The 21,917-nt window shown below is 37.5% G+C and overlaps 2 protein-coding genes across 2 annotated transcripts; both read left to right on the forward strand.

Annotated features, from left to right (window-relative positions):
• Positions 1-161: 161 nt before the first annotated feature.
• LOC117633040 (protein PIR) lies at positions 162-12,457 on the forward strand. The gene is made up of 30 exons (XM_034366711.1): positions 162-508; positions 623-695; positions 1,040-1,104; positions 1,439-1,516; positions 1,628-1,747; positions 1,841-1,911; positions 2,084-2,176; positions 2,275-2,344; positions 2,507-2,571; positions 2,782-2,977; positions 3,078-3,229; positions 3,633-3,726; positions 3,858-4,073; positions 4,637-4,848; positions 5,015-5,156; positions 5,628-5,796; positions 6,290-6,366; positions 6,709-6,879; positions 7,253-7,329; positions 7,410-7,512; positions 7,603-7,722; positions 7,807-7,950; positions 8,041-8,190; positions 9,223-9,366; positions 9,571-9,658; positions 9,864-9,991; positions 10,462-10,669; positions 11,368-11,540; positions 11,664-11,870; positions 12,013-12,457. Exons 1-30 carry the CDS (start codon positions 455-457, stop codon positions 12,205-12,207), a joined length of 3,855 nt encoding a protein of 1,284 aa, XP_034222602.1. The 5' UTR covers positions 162-454; the 3' UTR covers positions 12,208-12,457.
• Positions 12,458-14,646: 2,189 nt separating this feature from the next.
• Positions 14,647-18,634, forward strand: LOC117633041 (probable leucine-rich repeat receptor-like protein kinase At5g63930). The gene is made up of 3 exons (XM_034366713.1): positions 14,647-14,924; positions 15,034-18,025; positions 18,134-18,634. Exons 2-3 carry the CDS (start codon positions 15,094-15,096, stop codon positions 18,508-18,510), a joined length of 3,309 nt encoding a protein of 1,102 aa, XP_034222604.1. The 5' UTR covers positions 14,647-14,924; positions 15,034-15,093; the 3' UTR covers positions 18,511-18,634.
• The last annotated feature ends 3,283 nt before the right edge of the window (positions 18,635-21,917 follow it).

A 21,917-nucleotide genomic window follows, 5' to 3' on the forward strand; every position in this document is an offset into this window, starting at 1 on the left:
TATCTACTCAAAAAATTCGCGGAATAAATTACAAAAAACAACAGAAATTTTATAAGGTTGTTTTAGCCGTTGAAAAAAAAAAACAGAGAAAAACTGAAAACGGAAGAAGAAAGAGAATTATGCAATTATGCCAGAGACGCATCGTTTTAATGTAGTTGTGTTTACCCACTCCACTGACGACTATTAGACAGCAGCAGCACTGCTAACCGCCTTCAGACACATACCGCAAATTGCTCGCTCGCGGTCCTTCCTTCCTTACCACCAAAAAATTCAGGAGGCAAAGCGCAAACTCATTCTCTCCTTCAGAAGCTTTCTATTTTTGGTCTCGGCTAAAATTAAAGCAGAATGTGACGATTCTGTTCCCTATGATCTAAAGCTTCTTCTATTGCACTGCTTCAATTTTGGTCAGATCTTATCGTAGACTCATTATCTACTGCATTTTACGGCTTCACTCATGGCTGTTCCTGTGGAAGAGGCCATTGCCGCCCTGTCTACATTCTCACTCGAGGTACTCTCTCAAATGGTTTTTTTTTTCTTCATATTTGGAAAAACGAGTTTATTTCATTTCTAAGTACATGAAATAAATTGTGCTCTTTCTGTATTTTTTTGGGGATTTATGTAGGATGAGCAAGCAGAGATACAAGGACCGGGAATTTGGGTTTCAACTGATAGCGGCGCAACTGATAGCCCAGTTGGTGTGTATTTATTTTTTCTTTCTTTTACGCATTTGGATCGCCAACTGCGATATGGGAGCAACCAGTTTTGGTGTTTATTTGGAAGTATTTTAAGTGTTTTTTTGGAAGTATTTTAAGTGAAGTGGTTGATAGAATGAACTGCGCTTAACTGTTTTTCCAAATAAATCAAATATCCTCAAATTTACATTGGCATTTGAATCCCAACTTGGTAAGACCAATTAGGTCTGTTTCTTTCCATCTCTGTATGGATTTATTACTGGTGCAGCCTTGGAGGTCTGATTTGCTAAAATGCACTGATATGACGATGCTTACTACATGACTTTCTGGATATTTCCATTTTGTAGAGTATAGCGATGTTTCTGCATATCGCCTATCTCTGTCAGAAGACACAAAAGCTCTCAATCAGCTGGTATGCAGCTCTTTGTGCTCATTTTGCTTATTTATTTATTTCTCATATAAACTTACTTCTTCTGTTAAGATAAACTGGTTATTTAAAATATTAATTCTGATGGATACACCATTGGAGACACTTTTCCTTTCCTTTGCCATTGTTGCTATTTTTGTCCTCGATTCTTTTTTTGCTGTAGCTTTTCTTTTTCAATTTTAAACTTTTGTTTTTTCTGTTTGGATAATTTGGTTATTGACCGTGTAAATGCATTATGGCTAGATTTTCGTATTCATTTTTGAATGTATCTAAATGTTTTCTTTGATTGTGTTTTTGATAAACACTGCAACATATATAGAATGCTCTTATCCAAGAGGGGAAGGAGATGGGATCAGTGCTTTATACATATCGCAGTTGTGTCAAGGCACTTCCTCAGGTAACTCTTTCTTCAAGTCATCATCCTTACCAACTAGCATTGCATGGGAAAACATTATAAATGGTTGTGTTGACTTGTCTCTAATATGTGTATATATGCACCTTGTGGCAGCTTCCTGATTCTATGAAACAGAGTCAAGCTGACTTGTATCTAGAAACATATCAAGTTCTGGACTTGGAAATGAGTCGTCTACGTGAAATACAGCGATGGCAAGCGTCAGCTGCTGCAAAGGTATGCTATTGCCCAAACCTCAATACTACACTCTTTCTTTGTCATCCTTTAGTTGAATTTTCCCTGTATCATGGATGTTTTTCTCTGGTATAGCTAGCTGCAGATATGCAACGCTTTTCTAGGCCCGAGCGACGCATTAATGGCCCTACAGTAACTCATCTCTGGTCTGTCATAACATTTTTCTGAAACATTTTCTTTTTGTTTACTTTTGTTCTTGTCCTGTATCACAACCTTACTCGCTGGTCTCTTCCATATTAATGGCTATATCATTGTGAAAGTCATTTGATCTTATGATGAGGGTCAATATGGGTCCCACATGTTTTGTTACTATTCCAGGTCCATGCTGAAGCTACTTGACACTCTGGTGCAACTTGATCATCTCAAAAATGCAAAAGCAAGCATACCTAATGATTTCTCTTGGTATAAAAGGTAAGACAATTATTACCAGTCTTAATCGTATTGTTATACCTATGTGACATGTGATGTGATCCTTGACTAGTTCTCTTGACCGATTCTGGGGTTTTCAGGACATTCACACAAGTAAGTGTACAGTGGCATGATACTGATTCGATGAGAGAGGAGTTAGATGACTTACAGGTGTGACTGTCGTCTCCTTCACTATCTTCCTGATATTCAGCTTTAGCTGGATACATACTATGACTGTTTATTGGTCTTGGAAACTGTTTTTTCTGGAAGTCTGGTATGATATCATGACATAGTAGTCCAATTAATGAAATTACTTTTTAATTATCTTCGCAGATTTTCCTTAGCACAAGGTGGGCTATCTTATTGAATTTGCATGTTGAGATGTTCCGCGTGAACAAGTATCCTGTGTACCACAGTCATAATAAATGACATCTTTTCTGATGCTACACTTCTGTATGACACGAGCAGAATAAATTAAGACTTCTTATGATACTTCTATGTCAACTTGTTTCGCTTGTAAGGCCTTTTGTTGTTATTGTTAATTTGTTACATTTGCAATTGGTGATACATTCTGCTAGTCCCGTTTGAGTTCCTTGACCCGAATATAGCGTAGAAGATATCCTTCAAGTTCTTATAGTCTTTACTGTTGAGTCATTAGAGCTGGATTTTGCACTTCTGTTCCCTGAGCGGCACATTCTTCTTCGTGTTTTGCCAATTCTTGTTGTCTTAGCAACATCATCTGAAAAAGATAGTGAGTCCTTGTACAAGAGAGTGAAAATCAACAGGCTGATCAATATATTTAAGGTAATAAATAGTTATAGAGATTTTCAAAATTCAAAAGGATTGAGAAGTTACAATGATTTATCTGCTAAAACTTCTGTTTATTTTTTTTTCTCTTCACCAGAATGATCCAGTAATTCCTGCATTTCCAGATCTCCATCTTTCTCCAGCTGCAATCATGAAAGAATTGTCAATATACTTCCAGAGGTTTTCCACCCAAACTCGTCTTCTCAGTCTTCCATCACCTCATGAGCTTCCATCTCGTGAGGCACAAGAATATCCTTTGTTATATTTATTTATTTTTATAAGTAAATTTGTTATTATTATTTTTAAACCTTTAGCATCACTTAGATGTATAAGACAAACATTCTGTTTATTAGTGCAATTGAAATCCATGTTTCTAAAACTTGTGTTATTTGCCACAGTTGTTTGGAACAACATAAGACCTGTGGCTCAATTCTTGCATTGTTATAGAAGCCTAATAGTACCCTGATTATTAGTAGCACTTTCTTTTATCTTCGCCAGAACCTTTTTTTCTTATTAGAAACATGGGTTTCTTTTTACATAGTTACAGAAGCTGACTGTAACTTTAAAATTTTGTCTTGTTAAGTATCTTTCGGCTTTTGGACAAAAGCTCTTAGTTGTTGCATATATCCAGTAAGGCCTTGACATGACATACTTATCAGAGACATTATCTAATTATCAATCACATTGGATCCATACGCGCGGAGCATGATGACTTTGCAATTCGTTTTTCTTCCTCCATGAATCAGGTCTCTTCCTCCTCCTCAATCCTTACTCTCCACAACATAAAATGTAAAACTATATTACAGATATGATTTCTTGCCGGCCCTCTTATGTTAGTTTCTGAAGCCTATTACTTTGTTCCTTCTGCTTTTCGCAGTTATTATTGCTGAAGTCAACAGACAGTGCTGATATTGACTGGTGCAAAGAAGTGAAGGGAAATATATATGATATGGTTGTTGAAGGTTTTCAGCTTTTAAGTAGATGGACTGCACGCATTTGGGAACAATGTGCATGGAAGTTTTCTCGCCCGTGCAAAGATATAGTTCCTTCCGAGTCACAAGAGGCTTCAGCATCATTTTCAGACTATGAAAAGGTATTGTATCCCAGATCTGAAATGTTGTAATTGCTTCTGTTGATCACAGACAATGTACTCAATATGTAGTGAAATTGTTGTATGGCTTCTGTGTAAGATTTGTTATTATGAACAAGAAATTAAAAAAAAATCGTGAAAAATGAAGCTGAGTACAAAACTAATGAGAGGATTGGTAGTCCATCCTATGGCAACAGTACAATATTAAAGAACTTGGTCGATATTTAAAACTTTTTGCTAGGTCACAAATTAGCTGAGCAACATTGACCAAGTCATTCAGCTGTTTGAGCTTGGCTTATTCTGAGCTTGAGGCAGATTGTGTTTAAGCCTGGATCTCCACCTACATAATAACTTACAAATTATTGCTCGGCTCTGTTTGCTTTATTTTGGAGATTGCCTTTGAAGTTATACATGGAAGAAACCTTTATGACCTAAAAGGCTAAAACCAACTTGAATATTTGACTTATATGTCTATGTAAGTATACTAGTTCAATTCTTGTCTGCCTATATATTGTTCATATCCATCCTATTACCTGATGGTGACATGAGTGTGAAATATCTCTTAGGTGGTACGATATAATTATAGTGCAGAGGAAAGGAAAGCACTGGTTGAACTAGTTAGCTACATAAAGAGCATTGGATCAATGATGCAGTGCAGCGACACATTGGTAGCTGATGCTTTATGGGAGACAATTCATGCTGAGGTCCAGGATTTTGTTCAGAATACACTGGCCACTATGTTGCGAACTACCTTCCGAAAGAAAAAGGACCTTTCTAGGTGGGACTTTTGAGTTTGTTCAGTATGATTGGAACTTTCTAGTTGGAATTCCTATATATTTTATAGTCTGAGTTACAGTTGTACATCTATTCATTCAAATAATTGAATCCTATCTTTTTAATGAAGATTATCATTTCAAATTGCTTATAAGTTCTATTCAATTCAGGATCCTTTCTGATATGCGGACTCTTTCGGCAGACTGGATGGCAAATACAAGCAAGTCTGAGTCTGGATCCCTACAACAAGGGGGTGAAGAAAGCAAAGCAAACTTTTTTTACCCAAGGCCGGTTGCACCAACAGCTGCTCAGGTTTCCCGCATCGTCAAATTCTTTCATGCAATTTAAGTTGTCTTTTTATTGGTTAACCGGGTATTTTTGCCTCACCTAGTATTGTTCGTTCTATTTTGTTTTTCCTTCCATCTGTTCTTTTAGAAAGGAAATTAATCAGAAAACTAACATGTTTGATTACATTGTACTTCCATAATAGTCTTGCATCCACGAGGAAGCACAGACATTAGTAAATTATTAGTACCTTTAAATTTTATGTGTTATTTAACTCGAGATACTTTTTCTCTGCAAAGTGGATCACATGGGTTGCATGGATCTCAAATTTCTTGAAAATCCCTCTTTTCACCGAAATACATGGTTGCTCAATTGTATGCTATTAAAGAGAAAGAGCTTAAATTGAATTTGATGTTGTGTACTATATTTTTGTCAATTATCACATAATCCTGTCGCCCTGAGATTTAACTAACTGATCAATTCAATTTCTATTTTCAGGTCCACTGCTTGCAGTTCCTTATATATGAACTAGTGTCTGGCGGTAATCTTAGGAAGCCTGGAGGGCTTTTTGGGAATAGCGGATCTGAGATTCCTGTTAATGACCTAAAACAGTTGGAAACATTTTTTTACAAGCTTAGCTTCTTCCTGCATATGTTGGACTACTCAGGTACTCCTTCAAACTCTCCTAGGTCTTAATTCATGTTGCAGTCTTAAACTTTTGCACTATACATAGTCCTAGAAGGACCAAATTCTCAAAAGTAACTTCTGAGTCGAAGCTCTTTTCAAAATGGTTCCTTCTTCAGAATGGATGCATTGTGATTCATAAATTTAAATCCTGGCTCATTAAAACATTGGGTCCGTTGATAATGTGCATGATCGGCCTAACCATGCTTAGCTTGTAGTTAGTGCAGCCTTTTAGGAGCATTCATGTAGTAATCTTGAAGCTACTATCAGAAAAAAAAAAAGTTTGTTGGAATTATGTTGCTCTTATTTTATCGCAATGGCCAATAGTGCCACTCAATATTGGTTATCTTGGAACATGAATATACAGGCCCCTTGTCATCATGAGATTGATAACAGGTTGATTTGCTCCTTTCTTAAAACTAGAATTCTTTACCACTTCTACAAAATTCAATTTTTGTCCTTTGATTCTGTTGCAGTGACAGTGGCCACGTTGACAGATCTTGGTTTCTTATGGTTTAGAGAATTTTATTTGGAGTCTTCTCGTGTTATTCAGGTAAAACATTATTCCACATGATAACTGGATCTCGTTTGAATTATACTAACATGTTGAACTCATCTTAAAAAAACCTAAAATGTATCTCCCATTCACTGGAACCTTCTTATCGTCCTGCCCACTGGTACTTTTAGAGTGGCCAAGATTATCAGAAACATTCTTCAATAGTTTAGTATGCCCATACTCCAGTTTATCATATGTTTATAGAGGTGAAATTGTTCCAGTTCAAAAAGATTTTCTAAAGTTGCACATGTAAGTTGTACCCGTAAATAGTTTAGTCCATAGTTTCTTCACTTTGTTCGTTCTTAAATTTGATGAAACTTGTTTGTTCTTATTGAGCAGTTTCCCATTGAATGCTCTCTACCCTGGATGTTGGTGGATTACGTGCTTGAGTCACACAATGCAGGTATCCTAGAGAGTGTTTTGATGCCATTTGACATCTATAATGATTCAGCTCAGCAAGCACTGGTTTCGCTCAAGCAACGATTCCTCTATGATGAAATTGAGGCTGAGGTACCTGAATTTCAGAACACAGCTGTGCCTGCTCTCTCTTTAATAAATTTTGTTTACTCATAGCCAGTACAATTGTATTCATGTTTACCTTAGTTGCTTGCTGCGTTGAACTAATACTTAAATCTCACTGGTGTTCTTGTGGCTCCTTTGGGATGGAAAATTAGTTGCAGGCTGAATTTGTATATTTCTTTGAAAAAAATATTGTAACTATATTCTATTGGAAGGATATACATCAATTCTGAGGCCATATTGAAATGGTACAATAGCTTTGAATTAGTGCCCCTTATACAATTATTTATTCATACAAATGTATGTTCGAGAATAGATTGTTTCTTGTACCTTAGTTGTTTTATTATTTTCTTTTCCTTTATAGGTGGACCATTGTTTTGATATATTTGTTTCAAAGCTTTGTGATAGTATTTTCACATATTGCAAGAGCTGGGCAGCAAGGTATGACGATTTCCTTTGGCTAATAAACTATGTCACCAATAGAGTAACCTCTTACATGTGTTAGTTGTCATATCTTGCAGTGAGCTACTTGACACGTCATTCCTCTTTGCATTGGACAACGGAGAAAAATATTCTGTCGAGCCTATGAGGTTTACCGCACTACTAAAGATGACCAGAGTGAAGGTGATTTCTAATTTGAGATGTGATTTTCATTAGTTTTCCTATTCTATACTTATATTTGGTTATTTATGTATATATTGCTATTGTGTACAGTTGCTTGGGAGGATGATTGATTTGAGAAGTTTAATTGCTGAGCGGATGAACAAAGTTTTCAGAGATAATATCGAGTTTCTATTTGATCGTTTTGAGTCTCAGGATTTATGTGCTATTGTGGTTAGTAGTTTCACAGTTTCACTTTTGTCTTTTAGTTTATGAAAACAATGACATTGTTAACAAATATACCTTTGTGGTTGGTAGGAATTAGAAAATCTGCTGGATATCTTGAAGCATGCCCATGGATTGCTATCCAGAGATCTCTCAATAGACACATTCAGTCTCATGTTGAATGAGATGCAAGAAAACATATCTCTTGTGTCATATTGTAGTCGACTTGCTTCCCAGGTTTTGCTAATTTTTCTTCATCATTGTTATTAAGCTAATTTTGAGTCATCTATTTACTGTTTCACTTACTCATTTTGTTTTTTCTGTTAGATTTGGTCAGAGATGCAAAACGATTTCTTGCCAAATTTCATCCTTTGCAATACTACCCAGCGTTTCATCCGATCATCAAAGGTTCCTCTTGTTCCTATTCAAAAGCCATCAGTTCCCTATGCCAAGCCTAATTTCTATTGTGGTACTCAAGTAAGAAATCTTCTTTAACCACCATATCTGTTTGGATTTTTCGATGATAAATGTTCTTATTTGTTATTGTAAATGCAATTTTTTTGATTTAGTAATGAATATCATCCTTTTTCTTCACTTTTTATAAGATTCAGCTTACACCTTTATTACCTTTTTTATTCCCGTGTGTGTGTGTGTGTGTGTGTATATATACACACACATAGAGAGCTTCCATTGAGGGATCCCTCAATTTGAGGGATACCCCTTGTAGGTCCCACTCCGGATTGTATTTCGCTAATCCAAACCGTCTATTTTGTGGATACTCATTCAAAGATCATCTTTACAAAAAATCACTTGAATCATTTGACCACTCAATTGAGTTATTGAAATTTTAGTATTTTCTTGAAGCACCGTGTTCATTGATTTTGTAAGACGCAATTGGATGTCGAAACGGTTTCCGATTTGTCTAATTTTTGTAAGGATGATCTATGAATGAAGACCTAAAAAATAGATGGTTTGGATCGTTGGGAAAAAAATTGTAGGGTACCCTAAAGGGCGTCCCTCAAATAAAATTATTTAAAGGATCCCTCAATAGAAGGGGACTATATATATATATAGGGATCTTCAGTTGAGGGATCCCTCAAATAAGTTATTTGAGGGACACCCTTGTAGGGCCCACTCCGTATTGTATTTCACTAATCCAAACTGTCTATTTTGTAGATACTCATTCAAAGATCATCTCTGCAAAAAATCACTTGAATCTGATATCATTTGACCACTCAATTGAATTATTGAAATTTTAGTGTTTTATTGAAGCATTATGTTCATTGATTTTGTAGGACACAATTGGATATCGAAACAGTTTTCGATTTGTCTAATTTTTTGCAAGGATGATCTATGAATGTAGACTTGAAAAATAGATGGTTTGGATCGTTGAAAGAAAATTTGTAGGGGACCCTAAAGGGTGCCCCTCAATTTATATATATATATATATATATATATTCTGTTATGATGTTTTTTAACTCTATTGGATATCGACTGTTGTCATGATAGGACTTAAATGCAGCTCATCAGAGTTTTGCACGGTTGCACAGTGGATTTTTTGGGATGCCCCACATTTTTTCAATTGTTAGGCTTCTAGGGTCTAGATCATTGCCCTGGCTAATTCGAGCACTTCTAGATCATATATCAAACAAGGTACGTCTGTTATACTGAAATCAGTTGTTCAGAGACAACTTGCAAACGTAAATTAATCAATGGCCATTTGAAGTTGCACATGTTTCGTCTGTTTAATTATCTTCATCGTTTTGGAAAGTTTTCTTTGTTTAATACAGGTCAAATGTTGATAACACTAAAGTTCTATTAAGGTTCACCCTTACGCTTCATGCGTGCTTGTTTCAGATAGCTACACTGGAACCAATGATAACAGGACTGCAGGAAGCATTGCCAAAGTCTATTGGATTGCTTCCCTTTGATGGAGGCGTGACAGGTACATGAAGCTTTTTTTACATTTACGTGTGTGCATATTGTTTCTTATGGAACAGAGTCTTATTTCTCTTTTATGTAGTTTTGAAATGTAAAATTCATTAGGCTGAGTAGTACATCAGCAAGCATGGAAAAATCCATGAACACAAGTAACTTGCGGGGGTGTTTGTGGTATACCCTGATTTGCGTTTATATTTCTCTATGCACAGGTTGTATGAGGCTTGTTAAAGAACAACTTAATTGGGGAACTAAATCACAGCTCAAAGCAGAAGTTCTTCGGGGGATAAAGGAGATTGGAAGTGTATTGTATTGGCTGGGGCTTCTTGATATCGTGCTGGTTAGTGTTCTAATTTCATCATTTTAAATATATTTAGGAATGCTTCTGGGGTGATTATAGACCTAGGTACTTATAACAATTTATTATTTTGGGGAAAGAAAAAACTACATTGTTGAGAAGGGGAAAATAAGGAAACAAAAGAGGAAAGAAATTTGAGGTGTCTATCCTGAAAAGGAATTCAATTAAATGTTCTCCAATCATACATGTTTGAAAGTGAACCTATTATGAAATAAAAACTTTTTTATTTTCTATACTGGAACTTCCTTTTCCAGATCTTCACATATTTTAATGCGGCAAGGCAAAGTGTTATGAGGCATGTATTGTATTGATAACATTAGTTTTGCCACTGCTATGTGATATTTGGCTTGCGAATCCTGATTTTTCCCTCATCATATTGATCACTATTTTAATTGAAAATTATTCTTTATGGCTGCTTGATCCTTACTATCGCTATCTCCCATGCTTGACAGAGGGAAACAGATACCACTCACTTCATGCAAACAGCCCCTTGGTTGGGCTTGCTTCCTGGTGCAGATGGACAAATATTGCATTCTCAAGATGGTGGAGAAAGCCCAATCGTCAACCTCTTTAAATCAGCTACTTCTGTAATTGTGTCAAACCCTGGGTGCCCAAACCCAACTTCCTTCCACACCTTATCAAAACAGGCAGAAGCTGCAGGTGTGCAGTTGCATGTTTTTCCTTCCTAAACGTTTCCTGCTTGCACTATATAATTTTGTAGTTCGTGTTCCCTGGAAAAATTTAGATTCACATGCTCTGTTTGAAATTGAAATGCAGAAAACTGAGGTACTATCGTGCATAATCCTTTCCATGCTTTTGTCAGAAAGCTGTCCTTATTATGGTTTCGAAAGCTCAGTTTCGAGGGTCATGGGAGATTTTTTATAAAATTTTTTTTTTTTTAAAAAAAGCTACTGTAAGATGGTAAAATGAAAATGCTGAAACTTGGAAGTAAATATGCTTAATGAACTACACTTCACACACACAAGAATGAAAAGAAAATTGCGCATGGAATTGCTGCAGTCTGATGACACAACGGTATATATAGCATGTTCTAAGTGATTATAGTTCTCTAACTTCTTAGGTAAACAGATAGAAATTATACCCAATTTGTAAGTTAACTTTCAAGGTACAAAAAAGCTCATTGAAGTAGGAATGAGTAAAAGCATCTCTAGTTTCCAAGGAAAATCACAGCAACCACACACTGGAAAGGACAAGTCTTATGTTATAGTGTCATCCTGAAAATAGACCTTTTCACCTTTAATTTGAAGTGACGAGATTCTTTGCTTCATGTAATCCTATTAAAAATTCCTGTTTTATTGATGTTCTGGATTGAAGTTTTCAGATGTCTTTCACTGCAGATCTTTTGTACAAGGCTAACATGAATACTGGAAGTGTGCTGGAATATGCCTTAGCTTTTACTAGTGCGGCTCTGGACAAATATTGTAGTAAATGGAGCGCTGTTCCCAAAACAGGGTTCATTGACATCACAACTTCGAAGGATTTCTATCGTATATACAGTGGTCTTCAAATTGTAAGGAATAACCTTGCACATTTTGTTTCTCTAAGATCAGCTTGCTCATCTTAATTGTGGGAGGATGTGAAAATTTGCTGATCTTTGTGTTACTGCTAACATGTTGTAATTCTTAAATTGTAGTGGTATCTAGAGGATTCTGTTCGAGTACCACCAAGCAGTCATGAAGTGCTGGGTGATTCTGTAGCTTGGGGTGGCTGCACCATAATATACTTACTCGGGCAACAGCTGCATTTTGAGCTCTTGGATTTTTCATACCAGGTCCTCAATGTTGCCGAAGTGGAGATTGCATCAATTACCCAAACCCATAAGAGCCCTCATTTTTTCCAGGTACGTGTCGTAAATTCGTAGGAAACTAATTGCAGAACCAATTTCCAACGCTCCTAAGTAGAACAAGTCCTGAGATGTGTTGGCATGCAAAAATGGTTTTGTAATTTGTTGATTAAGTGGATTGTTTGTATATGTGGTGAAGGGATGGGACGGCCTGTTAGAAGTAATGAAGAAAGCAAGGAGGCTAAACAATCACGTGTTCTCCATGTTAAAGGCACGATGCCCGCTTGAAGACAAGACAGCTTGTGCCATCAAGCAAAGTGGTGCCCCTCTGCATCGGATCAAGTTCGAGAACACCGTCTCAGCATTTGAAACACTACCACAGAAAGAGGCCTGAATGAATTTTGAGGTCAAATTACTTCTTAACATGTTGCTTTCTTCCTTTCGGTTTCTGTTAATCAGGATTCGAATCAACATTCTGTGCATAATTTCGCAGAGAGAGAGAGAGAGAGAGAGAGAGAGAGAGAGATCTTTTTGCTTGAAGAAATTATTAATTAGTTGCACATTCTAAGGTTTTAGTTGGATTATTAAAAGTTAGTTAGCAGAACAACGAAAAATTGAAAATTATGACAAAAGTTCTTTGGTGACATTATGACCGCCACTAGATAGGGGGACCCTACCACGCCAACCATTAATAAGCTGTGGCTATATTGACATGTGAAAAGGTCCACGGGGGTGCCAAAGTATATAAATAATCAAATAAAAAAGTTGGGAAAATATTATATGCCGAAATAATATAAAACTCAAAAAGAATATCTATCATGGTGTGTGAGAGGTTATCGTCAGCAATGACATATAAATGGTTAAACGTACCCAGAAATTTGATTAATACACACACTCGGCACCATTTTATTTTACTTTTTTTGGCTACGAAATTGTCGAACTTATTTGTTCCTGAGCATTTATTTAGTGGCAAAATCGGACCAACTCAAAATGGAAGCCACTCACATCGTGTTGGATTATTATTCCTCTTCCTCCACGCTCATTTCATTTCTTTATTTTGAATAAGAGTGCTGCTATTTCTACTTTTTGTCCTATTTTTTCACCTACCGTGTAAATTTGGAAAAACACAATTCTATCTTTCCACCCACCATTATTTCTGAAATACCATTCAATTATTAATTTATGCAAATTCTCTGTATTTTTTAGTGGAAATGATGTATTTATTTCAATAAAACTGAAATCGACAGCATATCTTCCTCAACCAACAAGTTCTCGATGAAAGCAGGAGGGTCCCTATCCCATGAGAATATGTCAATTGATGAAATAGCGAAATATGCAATACTCTGTGCCATTGTATTGGCATCGCTAGAAACAAAACAAACTGAAGAATTATTTAGTTGTTGAAACCAAAATACGACAGTCTTCCATCGATATTGATGAGTTATCTACAATTTTAGATCATTATTAAAATACACTTTAACCCCATATCTATCATCCTCGCCCATCTCCAACACCAACACCAAACTCCTCCTTACCCTTCAAAAAGCCAACATGTTATTACTACAAAAATGAAAATCAATGAATCGAGCCTAAAGAGACAGAGACAGAGATAGAGAGAGATGAGAGGAAATGAGGATTTGTCGGCGTCGGCAGCACGGGGGGAAGGGGTTGCCGCTGGCGGGTGGGAGGGGTGGACGAGCTTTGGTGGCTCTTGGGTTTTTGGTTTTGTTTTTAAGAATTAATTTTAGTTTTGTTTTTGGTTATTAAAAGTGAACATTGTCAAAAAAACAAAAACAAAAACAAAAACAAAAAGATAGTTCTTAGAAGTCATTTTATGAATGGGTAAATTAGTCTTTAAAATTTTAAAAATAAGATGAGTGAGAAAATAAAACATGTGGATAAAAATAACAGCACTCTTGAATTATTACGAAATCTTAGTCAACCCTAAAGTCTAGTCCATTCATGTTATTATATAGAAAATAACTTATTCAGCATTCGATCGATACCAAGAAAGAATGTCTAACCTAATTTTAACATCTCTTTGTAGAACTTTTACATATTCATCCAGAGTCATGGCTCCACGTAGCAAAAGAAAACAAACAAACTGTTAAATTATGTACAAGACTAGGACCCTTTTGAAATTTAGAACCAATACTTAAATCAGTTAATTTCAATATCCACCAAAAAGTAAGGCAATCCAAAACAACTATGGAAAACTACGTGTTAGCCATAGAAAAACAAAACCCAAAACTATGGTGGGAAACCGTACGAAGGCCGCAGTGGGATAGTGCTGTGGTGACTCAATGATAGATATTTAATTAAACAGAGAGAGAGAGAGAGAGAGAGAGACAGAGAGAGAGAGAGAGAGCAAAGCAAAGCATACTTATCTTAAGCAAATGCGATAATGGAGATGAGGTCAAGTTTGACTTGCTCAAAACGAGATGCCAAGTTAACTAATTATTCTTATTATTTACTAAACCTTCAAAGGTTTGACTTGGTTGGGTTGGGTTCAGTTGGTTCCCATCTCTCCACTCCAAGCCAGCAGACCTTAAAGTTTTGAAATGGCTTGTTTTGTTTTGTAGGTGAGTTAAAAAGCAGAGCAATGCAAAACTGAAACAAAGAAACAAAGCAAGAGATGGAGAAGACATTTGAGTTGGGTTTGTGAAGCACTAAAATATTATGGAAGAGGAGTAAGAGAGGAGAAAGCGCGTGCATGCTTTGTCGGCCATTCCTGCATCACTCTCTCTCTCTCTCATTCCTATTTCACATCCCTTTCTTTCACACAAAGTGGGATCTTCCAAATCATTTTGTGGGGGGACAAAATGAATGAACACTTGGCTTTTTTCATGTTCCTTAAGATAATCATTACAAAGGTGGCAAGTCATTGCACCTAATTAGTTATTATTCAAGAAATTAAGAGGAAGTCAAGCTCAACCTATCAATAATGCATCACTCTTTTCGACCCTAATCTAAACGTCCAATTATTTTTCCCAGTAATCTTTCTTTTTCTGGGAAAGTAAAGTATATTTCTTGCTGGTTCCTAGAGAATTGGTTGGTTCTCTTTGATGGGTTATCTTCTCTTTATTTTCCATTATCGGTCATCAACTCAAGGTATGTAAAATAATAGCTCCCTATGTAGTTTTGTACAAGTTATGGAATGCTTGTATCTTTCTGAATCTTTGTTTTGGTCCCTCTCTCGCATGTGAAATCTTTACTCCAGCTAGTGATGTTGTGAGTGCTGCAAGCCTACAGCCAGGCTTATTGTTTTCAATTCCATTTCATGGTTATGGAGAAAACATCATATGATTTGTTAATTACCATAAATATTGTTCTTGTTACTGCACTTATGGCTTATGGATCTGAGGGGCTTAATGATGAGGGTCAATACCTTCTAGAAATAAAGAGTAGATTAGTTGACAGATTTGATCATCTTAGTAGTTGGAATTCCAATGATTTCACGCCTTGCGGATGGAGGGGAGTGAATTGCAGCAACGGATACAATCCGGTGGTTTTGTCTCTTAACTTGAGTTCAATGAATCTTTCTGGTTCTTTGTCTCCGAACATTGGTGGATTGGTTCACCTGAATCATCTTGACCTTTCTTTCAATGAATTGTCTCGGAATATACCTAAAGACATTGGAAACTGTTCAAGTTTGGAGGTTCTACTTTTAAACAACAATAAGTTTGAAGCTCAAATTCCCAAAGCATTTGGTAGACTTTCTTCTTTACAAGTATTGAATGTCTGTAATAATAGAATATCAGGGCCCTTCCCTGAAGAGATTGGAAATCTTTCTTCTTTGTCCCAGTTGGTTGCATACACTAATAATATTAGTGGACCACTGCCGCGTTCTATTGGCAATCTCAAAAGCTTGAGGACTTTCCGGGCAGGGGAGAACTTGATATCAGGAAGCTTACCTACAGAGATAGGTAAATGTGAGGGCTTGGAGTATCTTGGTCTAGCTCAAAATCAGTTAAGCGGAGAAATACCTAAAGAGATTGGAATGCTTGAGAATTTGGGGGCTTTGGTTCTTTGGAATAATCAGCTTTCTGGGGTTATTCCAAAGGAGCTTGGCAACTGTACAAATTTGGGAACTCTGGCTCTGTATGAGAACAAACTTGTGGGAGAGATACCAAAGGAGCTTGGAAGCATAGTGTTTCTAGAGATGTTATATCTTTACAGAAATATGTTGAATAGGACCATTCCAAGAGAGATTGGTAATCTCTCTCTAGCAAAAGAGATTGATTTTTCTGAGAACTTCTTGTCAGGAGACATACCATTTGAGCTCAGTAAGATAGCGGGGTTGCAGCTGCTTTATCTTTTTGAGAACCAACTCACAGGTGTTATTCCAGATGAGCTCACAACCTTGACAAACCTGACTAGGCTCGACCTCTCTATCAATTTTCTCACTGGTTCAATTCCTACTGGATTCCAATACATGACTGAATTGGTGATGCTACAATTGTTCCACAATTTGCTGAGTGGCATAATTCCTCAAGGACTTGGAGTGTATAGTCCACTCTGGGTGGTTGACTTATCCGAAAACCTCCTAACAGGAAGAATTCCTCGTCATCTCTGCAGAAATTCTATTATGATCCTGTTAAATTTGGGGTCTAACAGGCTCACTGGGAACATACCAACTGATATCACAGGCTGCAAGTCATTGGTACAGCTTCGTCTAGTTGGAAACAACCTTACAGGGACTTTTCCATCTGAAATGTGCAAACTGGCTAACCTTTCTACAGTTGAGTTGGGTCAGAACAAGTTCAGCGGTGCCATTCCTCCAGAAATTGGTAACTGCAGAACTTTGCAAAGGCTACACCTTTCAGGCAACTACTTTGCATTTGAGTTGCCAAGAGAGATTGGTAACCTCTCACAGTTGGTGACCTTTAATGTCTCATCAAATTTACTCTCTGGAAGGATACCACCTGAAATTTTCAATTGCAGAATGCTTCAGCGACTTGATCTTAGTAATAACAACTTTTCGGATGCCTTACCAAGTGAGATAGGAACGCTTTTTCAGTTGGAACTTCTCAAGCTTTCTGAAAACAATCTTTCTGGGAATATACCAGGTGCGGTGGGAAACCTCTTGCGTTTGACAGAGCTGCAAATGGGTGGCAACTCATTTTCTGGCGGTATCCCAGCTGAGTTGGGTGCCCTTTCAAGCTTGCAGATTGCATTAAATCTCAGTTATAATAACCTTTCTGGGGAGATACCTCCTCAACTTGGAAACCTCATTTTACTGGAATTCCTTCTGCTTAATAACAACAATTTGACTGGTGATATTCCAGGTTCTTTTGAGAGTCTCAAAAGTCTACTTGGCTGCAACTTCTCATTCAATGGCTTGACGGGGCCAATTCCTCGTTTACCACTCTTTCAGAACATGCCTGCCAACAGCTTTTTTGGGAACAAAGGTCTTTGTGGTGGACCTCTAGGTGACTGCGGAACACCACCATCTTCACTCTCTTTTCCTCAAGATATGGTGAAGAAAAGTAGCCGCTTAGGTAAAATTATTGCTATTATTTCAGCAGCTATTGGTGGCGTTTCTCTCATCTTAATTGTAGTCCTTATATATGTCATGAGACGTCCCGTAGACGTTGCTTCTTTGCAAGAAAAACCATGCTCTTCTCCAGTTCTGGACACCTACTTTTCACCAAAGGTAGGGTTCACTTACGAAGACTTGGTTATGGTGACTGAAAATTTTGACGAAAGCTTTGAAATTGGAAGAGGAGCTTGTGGAACTGTGTACAAAGCAGTCTTGCCAAGTGGTCATACAGTCGCTGTTAAGAAGGTAGTATCCAACAGGGAGGGGAACAATGTGGATAATAGTTTCCATGCTGAAATTCTTACTTTAGGAAAAATCAGGCATCGGAATATTGTAAAGCTGTATGGTTTCTGCTACCACCAGGGTTCCAATCTTCTGCTCTATGAGTACATGGAAAGGGGCAGCTTAGGTGAATTGCTTCATGGAACATCTTGTAGTCTTGATTGGATAACCAGGTTCATGATTGCTCTCGGGGCTGCTCAGGGTCTCGCTTATTTGCATCATGATTGCAAACCTATGATCTTTCACCGTGACATAAAGTCCAATAACATTCTTCTTGATGATAAGTTTGAAGCTCATGTTGGAGATTTTGGCCTGGCAAAGGTGATTGACATGCCACAATCTAAGTCTATGTCTGCAGTTGCAGGTTCTTATGGATATATAGCCCCTGGTAATTAATTAAGCTATCTTTTGTTTTGCGCCCTTTTATTCAATAATGATTTTCATCAGATTTACCATCTGCATTGATTCACCAAGTTCTAAATGTTCTTAATTCCAGAGTATGCATACACTTTGAAAGTCACAGAAAAATGTGACATCTACAGCTATGGAGTGGTCCTTCTGGAGTTGCTGACTGGCAGAACACCTGTACAATCAATAGATCAAGGTGGTGACCTGGTAACATGGGTAAGAAATTATTTTCTGCACCATTCATTGTCGTCAGGAGTGTTCGATGCTCGATTAAATTTAGAAGATGAAGCCACTGTCTCTCACATGATCACTGTCTTGAAAATTGCTTTGCTGTGCACAAGTATGTCCCCCTCGGACCGCCCAACCATGAGAGAAGTTGTTTCCATGCTCATTGGCTCCAATGAGAGGGAAGCACACTTCGATAATGATACCAATTCCAGTGATATTGAATCTCATTTTGATTAATCAGGATTCCTCTTTAATTAGTTTGCCAATTATATATTTATATACATATTCATCCTTGTATTATTTAAACAAGTATATAATTAATAAAGTCCCCTGTACATAGCGTGTGATTTTTCCTTTTTTATGTGGAAAGTAGTCAATGTGCTCTGCAAAGCATATCCACTTTTATTTTGAGTGCATATATGCTGCTGCAATGTTCAATTAATAAAGAAACAGAACATGAATATACAAAGCAGGAGTTCGAGGAACTCAAGAGGAAGAAGAAGATAAACAGAATTAAAGGTCCTGGGGTCAATCTAGCTGTTATTATAGCCATTAAATAATAAAGGCAAATCACAATAGATGGCATCCAGAAAGGGGGGGTTATGGTAGCATCTGGTTTCCATGATGTAGGAGAGAACATCTCTGTTTGTGGTTTCCCACTCCAGGAATTGGGGTTCGCATTTAGGTCGTCGTCTTCTCATGTTAAGTGACAACATTGTCCCAAGCACATAGATGGCCAGTGGTAACCCGACACAACTTTCAACCAGTTCCCTGCCCAGCTCCTCCTCGTACGTGTTTGCCTTGATGCTGGAACCTGCATTAATTAATTCATGTCAAATTTTAAGAAGAAAATCAGTAAGTTAGCTACAGAAACACAAAAGAAAAATTAGTTAGGTTAATACCTGGATTGTCTCCTTCAAATACCGTTTTTAGAAATAACTGCCAACCCTCTTCTTCAATTAAAAGCTTTGGCTCATGAATAAGAGCTTTTGGGTCTGCATGAGAAGCTACTTCTCGATTACGAGTTGTGAGCAATATTCTGCTGCCGCTGCTGCACCTCTTGACATTATTTCCACCAGGAGATGGAGATGGAAAGGCGTGACATAGATGATCCCAGTCCTCAGTGGACCAAATGTCATCAACAACTATCAAACACCTCTTCTCTTGCTGAATTTGATAAACCCTTCTGGCAAGCTCAGCATATGGCAGAGCTCTAATATTAGCAACCCTTTCCTCATCAGATGGTCCATAGGTACTACTATAACTATTACTTGCAGTTAGGTCAATCAAAATAGATTCCCAAACATCCCTTGGTTGGCAATTTTCAGAGACATAAGCCCACGCTAAGCAATCGAAACGCCGCCTAATTTGATCATGATTGTAAACTTTTCTGGCAAGAGTGGTCTTGCCAAGACCAGCCATCCCACAGATTGCCACAATTCTAGAGGGTGATCTAGATGATCTAATTGTAGTAGCGGCTGGAGCAAGCTCTGCCACTAATGCCTTGATATCTTTTTCCAGCCCAACAGTGTCCTCCCAAAACCTATGGCAATAGCCCCACCTCGGGTCATTGAGTTCCTTTTCGTTCAAACCAGCATTGTAGCTTTGCCTAATATGCTCATGGCGGCTAAGGTGATCAGACGGCGGAGTTTGATCATGATGAGCATGGTTCGCTTCATCATTGACATTGGATGTCAAACAAGCATATCTTCTGATTCTATTTACAAGGCCTTTGATCTTGGCCTTGCCTTTCATCTGCATCCGCCTAATTAATTCGGTTTGCATTATGTATATATTGATAGATTTGGGGTTAATTTGTCTGAAACAGAAACAATCTTTGTGTTATATAGAGGTGTGGGATCAGTACTCTCAATTACTTGGGCATCAAGTTTCCTATATTAGTAGTGAAGAATAAGGAGAACGACTATGTCGTGTTTAATCCATATGGCTCCTTTAATTGTCCCGCCCGCATGTCCAAATCCAATAAGGATTTCGTCCAAAAAAAAGAATCCAATAAGGATTCCGGTGATTTATAGTTTTTTTTGGATTCGTTGAGATTTTCTACCGTAATTTGATTGTGTGACTTTTCTACTAGCCGTTGCTCATTAATGAGTGGGTTTACAAGCTTTGGCGCCAGAATTTTTGTCAATTTACTATTTGCCCGTCTATTTATCTAAACTACCAAACTTTTTGACATAGAATTTTCTGGCTTTCCTTCTGAAAAAAGAAAAACAGAAAAACAGATTTTGTCTTTTTGGCAAGCCCGTGTATTGTGGATTAGCTAAAAGGGTAAATTCGCTAGGAAATAAGGTTCTGTAATTCAGTGAAAGCATAATGTTAAAAGGTAAATGCGATAAATCCAGGTGAAAGAAGGATTATAAATCCCGGTGAGTAATTCAAATTTGTCCTTGTGGGTTTGGGATGAAGCTTTTCCTTGATCAATAAGGAAAGGGTTGCGATTATAAATTAATTCTTTCCAAGTAGCATTGTTGTTCCAACTGCATCTCATCTCCATCTTTGTTTCAGAAATTGAAGATGGCAATGATGATGAGATTGGAAGATCATTTGAGAAAGAAGAAGTTGGTTGACAAGTCCTTTAACCAAATTGTGGCAGAGGTTAAAGCACTGGCAAGAGACCCAGCAGGCCCAGAAGAAGTAACCAAACTGCTGACAGAAAGAGTTGTGTTTGATCTCATTCATGAATTTCAAAGAAAATCCAAGGCAGCGCAACAATCGAATGTTTCGATTTGGAACAAGAGAGAACGCATGGAAGCCCAAGGAGAAGGCCAAGAAAAGCAGTGAGCAAGGTATCAGCTCTTCCATCAAAACCCTTTACACCGCCTGACGCGCCTCCTATAGAATTGAGGAACATGATTGAATCCATGCAGGGTCACCACTTACAATTTCTGATGTATAAGATACTTCATGATACTGATTTGAACCCACACCATGACCGTCTCTCGATGCCAAAGAATCAACTGTTTGACAAAAAGTTTCTAGGCAAAGAACTCAAGGAAAAATTAAAAGGTGGTGGATTATTAGAAGTGAAAGTAATAGATCCGTGTTTAATAGAGTATGAATTAAGGATGAAGAGGTGGGTCTTTAAAACCAGCTATTCCTATTTGTTAAACAGTGGCTGGTCCAAGATTTTTACAGATAAGACTAATAACCTTACGGCAAAGGATATGCTTCAGGTGTGGACGTTTCGAGTTTCCGATACCAATCTTGTCGACCAAGAACGTATCTGCTTCGCGCTTGTTAAGCATAAAGATGTTAAAGATCCCCAGGAAGCTATTGGATCATCGTCGTCCATGAGCAAGAAAGAAGAGGGGAAAGAAGATGTTAATGGTGGTACTGACAGCATGGAAGGTGTTGGATCGTCGATGAGCAAGAAAGAAGATGTTAATGGTAGCACTGCCCACGATGAAGCTAATGAATCATCCATGACCGAGAAACAGTCTGTGTTTGGAGACAGAAAACATATCACAATCAAGTTTAGAAACATAACATTTGCAAAAAATTGAGGCTGCTGTTCCTGTTGTATAAGGCTTGTTAAATTTGAAGGAGGGAGTTTTCTGTGATTCATTGACAATGAAGGCAAAGTCATCTCTAACTAGTTAGATGAACTGAATTACACATTGTAA

Source organism: Prunus dulcis, chromosome 6 (genome assembly GCF_902201215.1).
Source record: "Prunus dulcis chromosome 6, ALMONDv2, whole genome shotgun sequence".
NCBI lineage: Eukaryota > Viridiplantae > Streptophyta > Magnoliopsida > Rosales > Rosaceae > Prunus > Prunus dulcis.

Bases quoted from the DNA above. Each gene is read 5' to 3' on its own strand.
- LOC117633041 (XM_034366713.1), top strand. From the start codon at position 15,094: ATGGTTATGGAGAAAACATCATATGATTTGTTAATTACCATAAATATT. The intron at 18,026-18,133 runs GTAATTAATTAA...TCTTAATTCCAG, and splicing joins TTATGGATATATAGCCCCTG to AGTATGCATACACTTTGAAA.
- LOC117633040 (XM_034366711.1), top strand. From the start codon at position 455: ATGGCTGTTCCTGTGGAAGAGGCCATTGCCGCCCTGTCTACATTCTCA. The intron at 6,367-6,708 runs GTAAAACATTAT...CTTATTGAGCAG, and splicing joins AGTCTTCTCGTGTTATTCAG to TTTCCCATTGAATGCTCTCT. The intron at 7,330-7,409 runs GTATGACGATTT...CATATCTTGCAG, and splicing joins TGCAAGAGCTGGGCAGCAAG to TGAGCTACTTGACACGTCAT.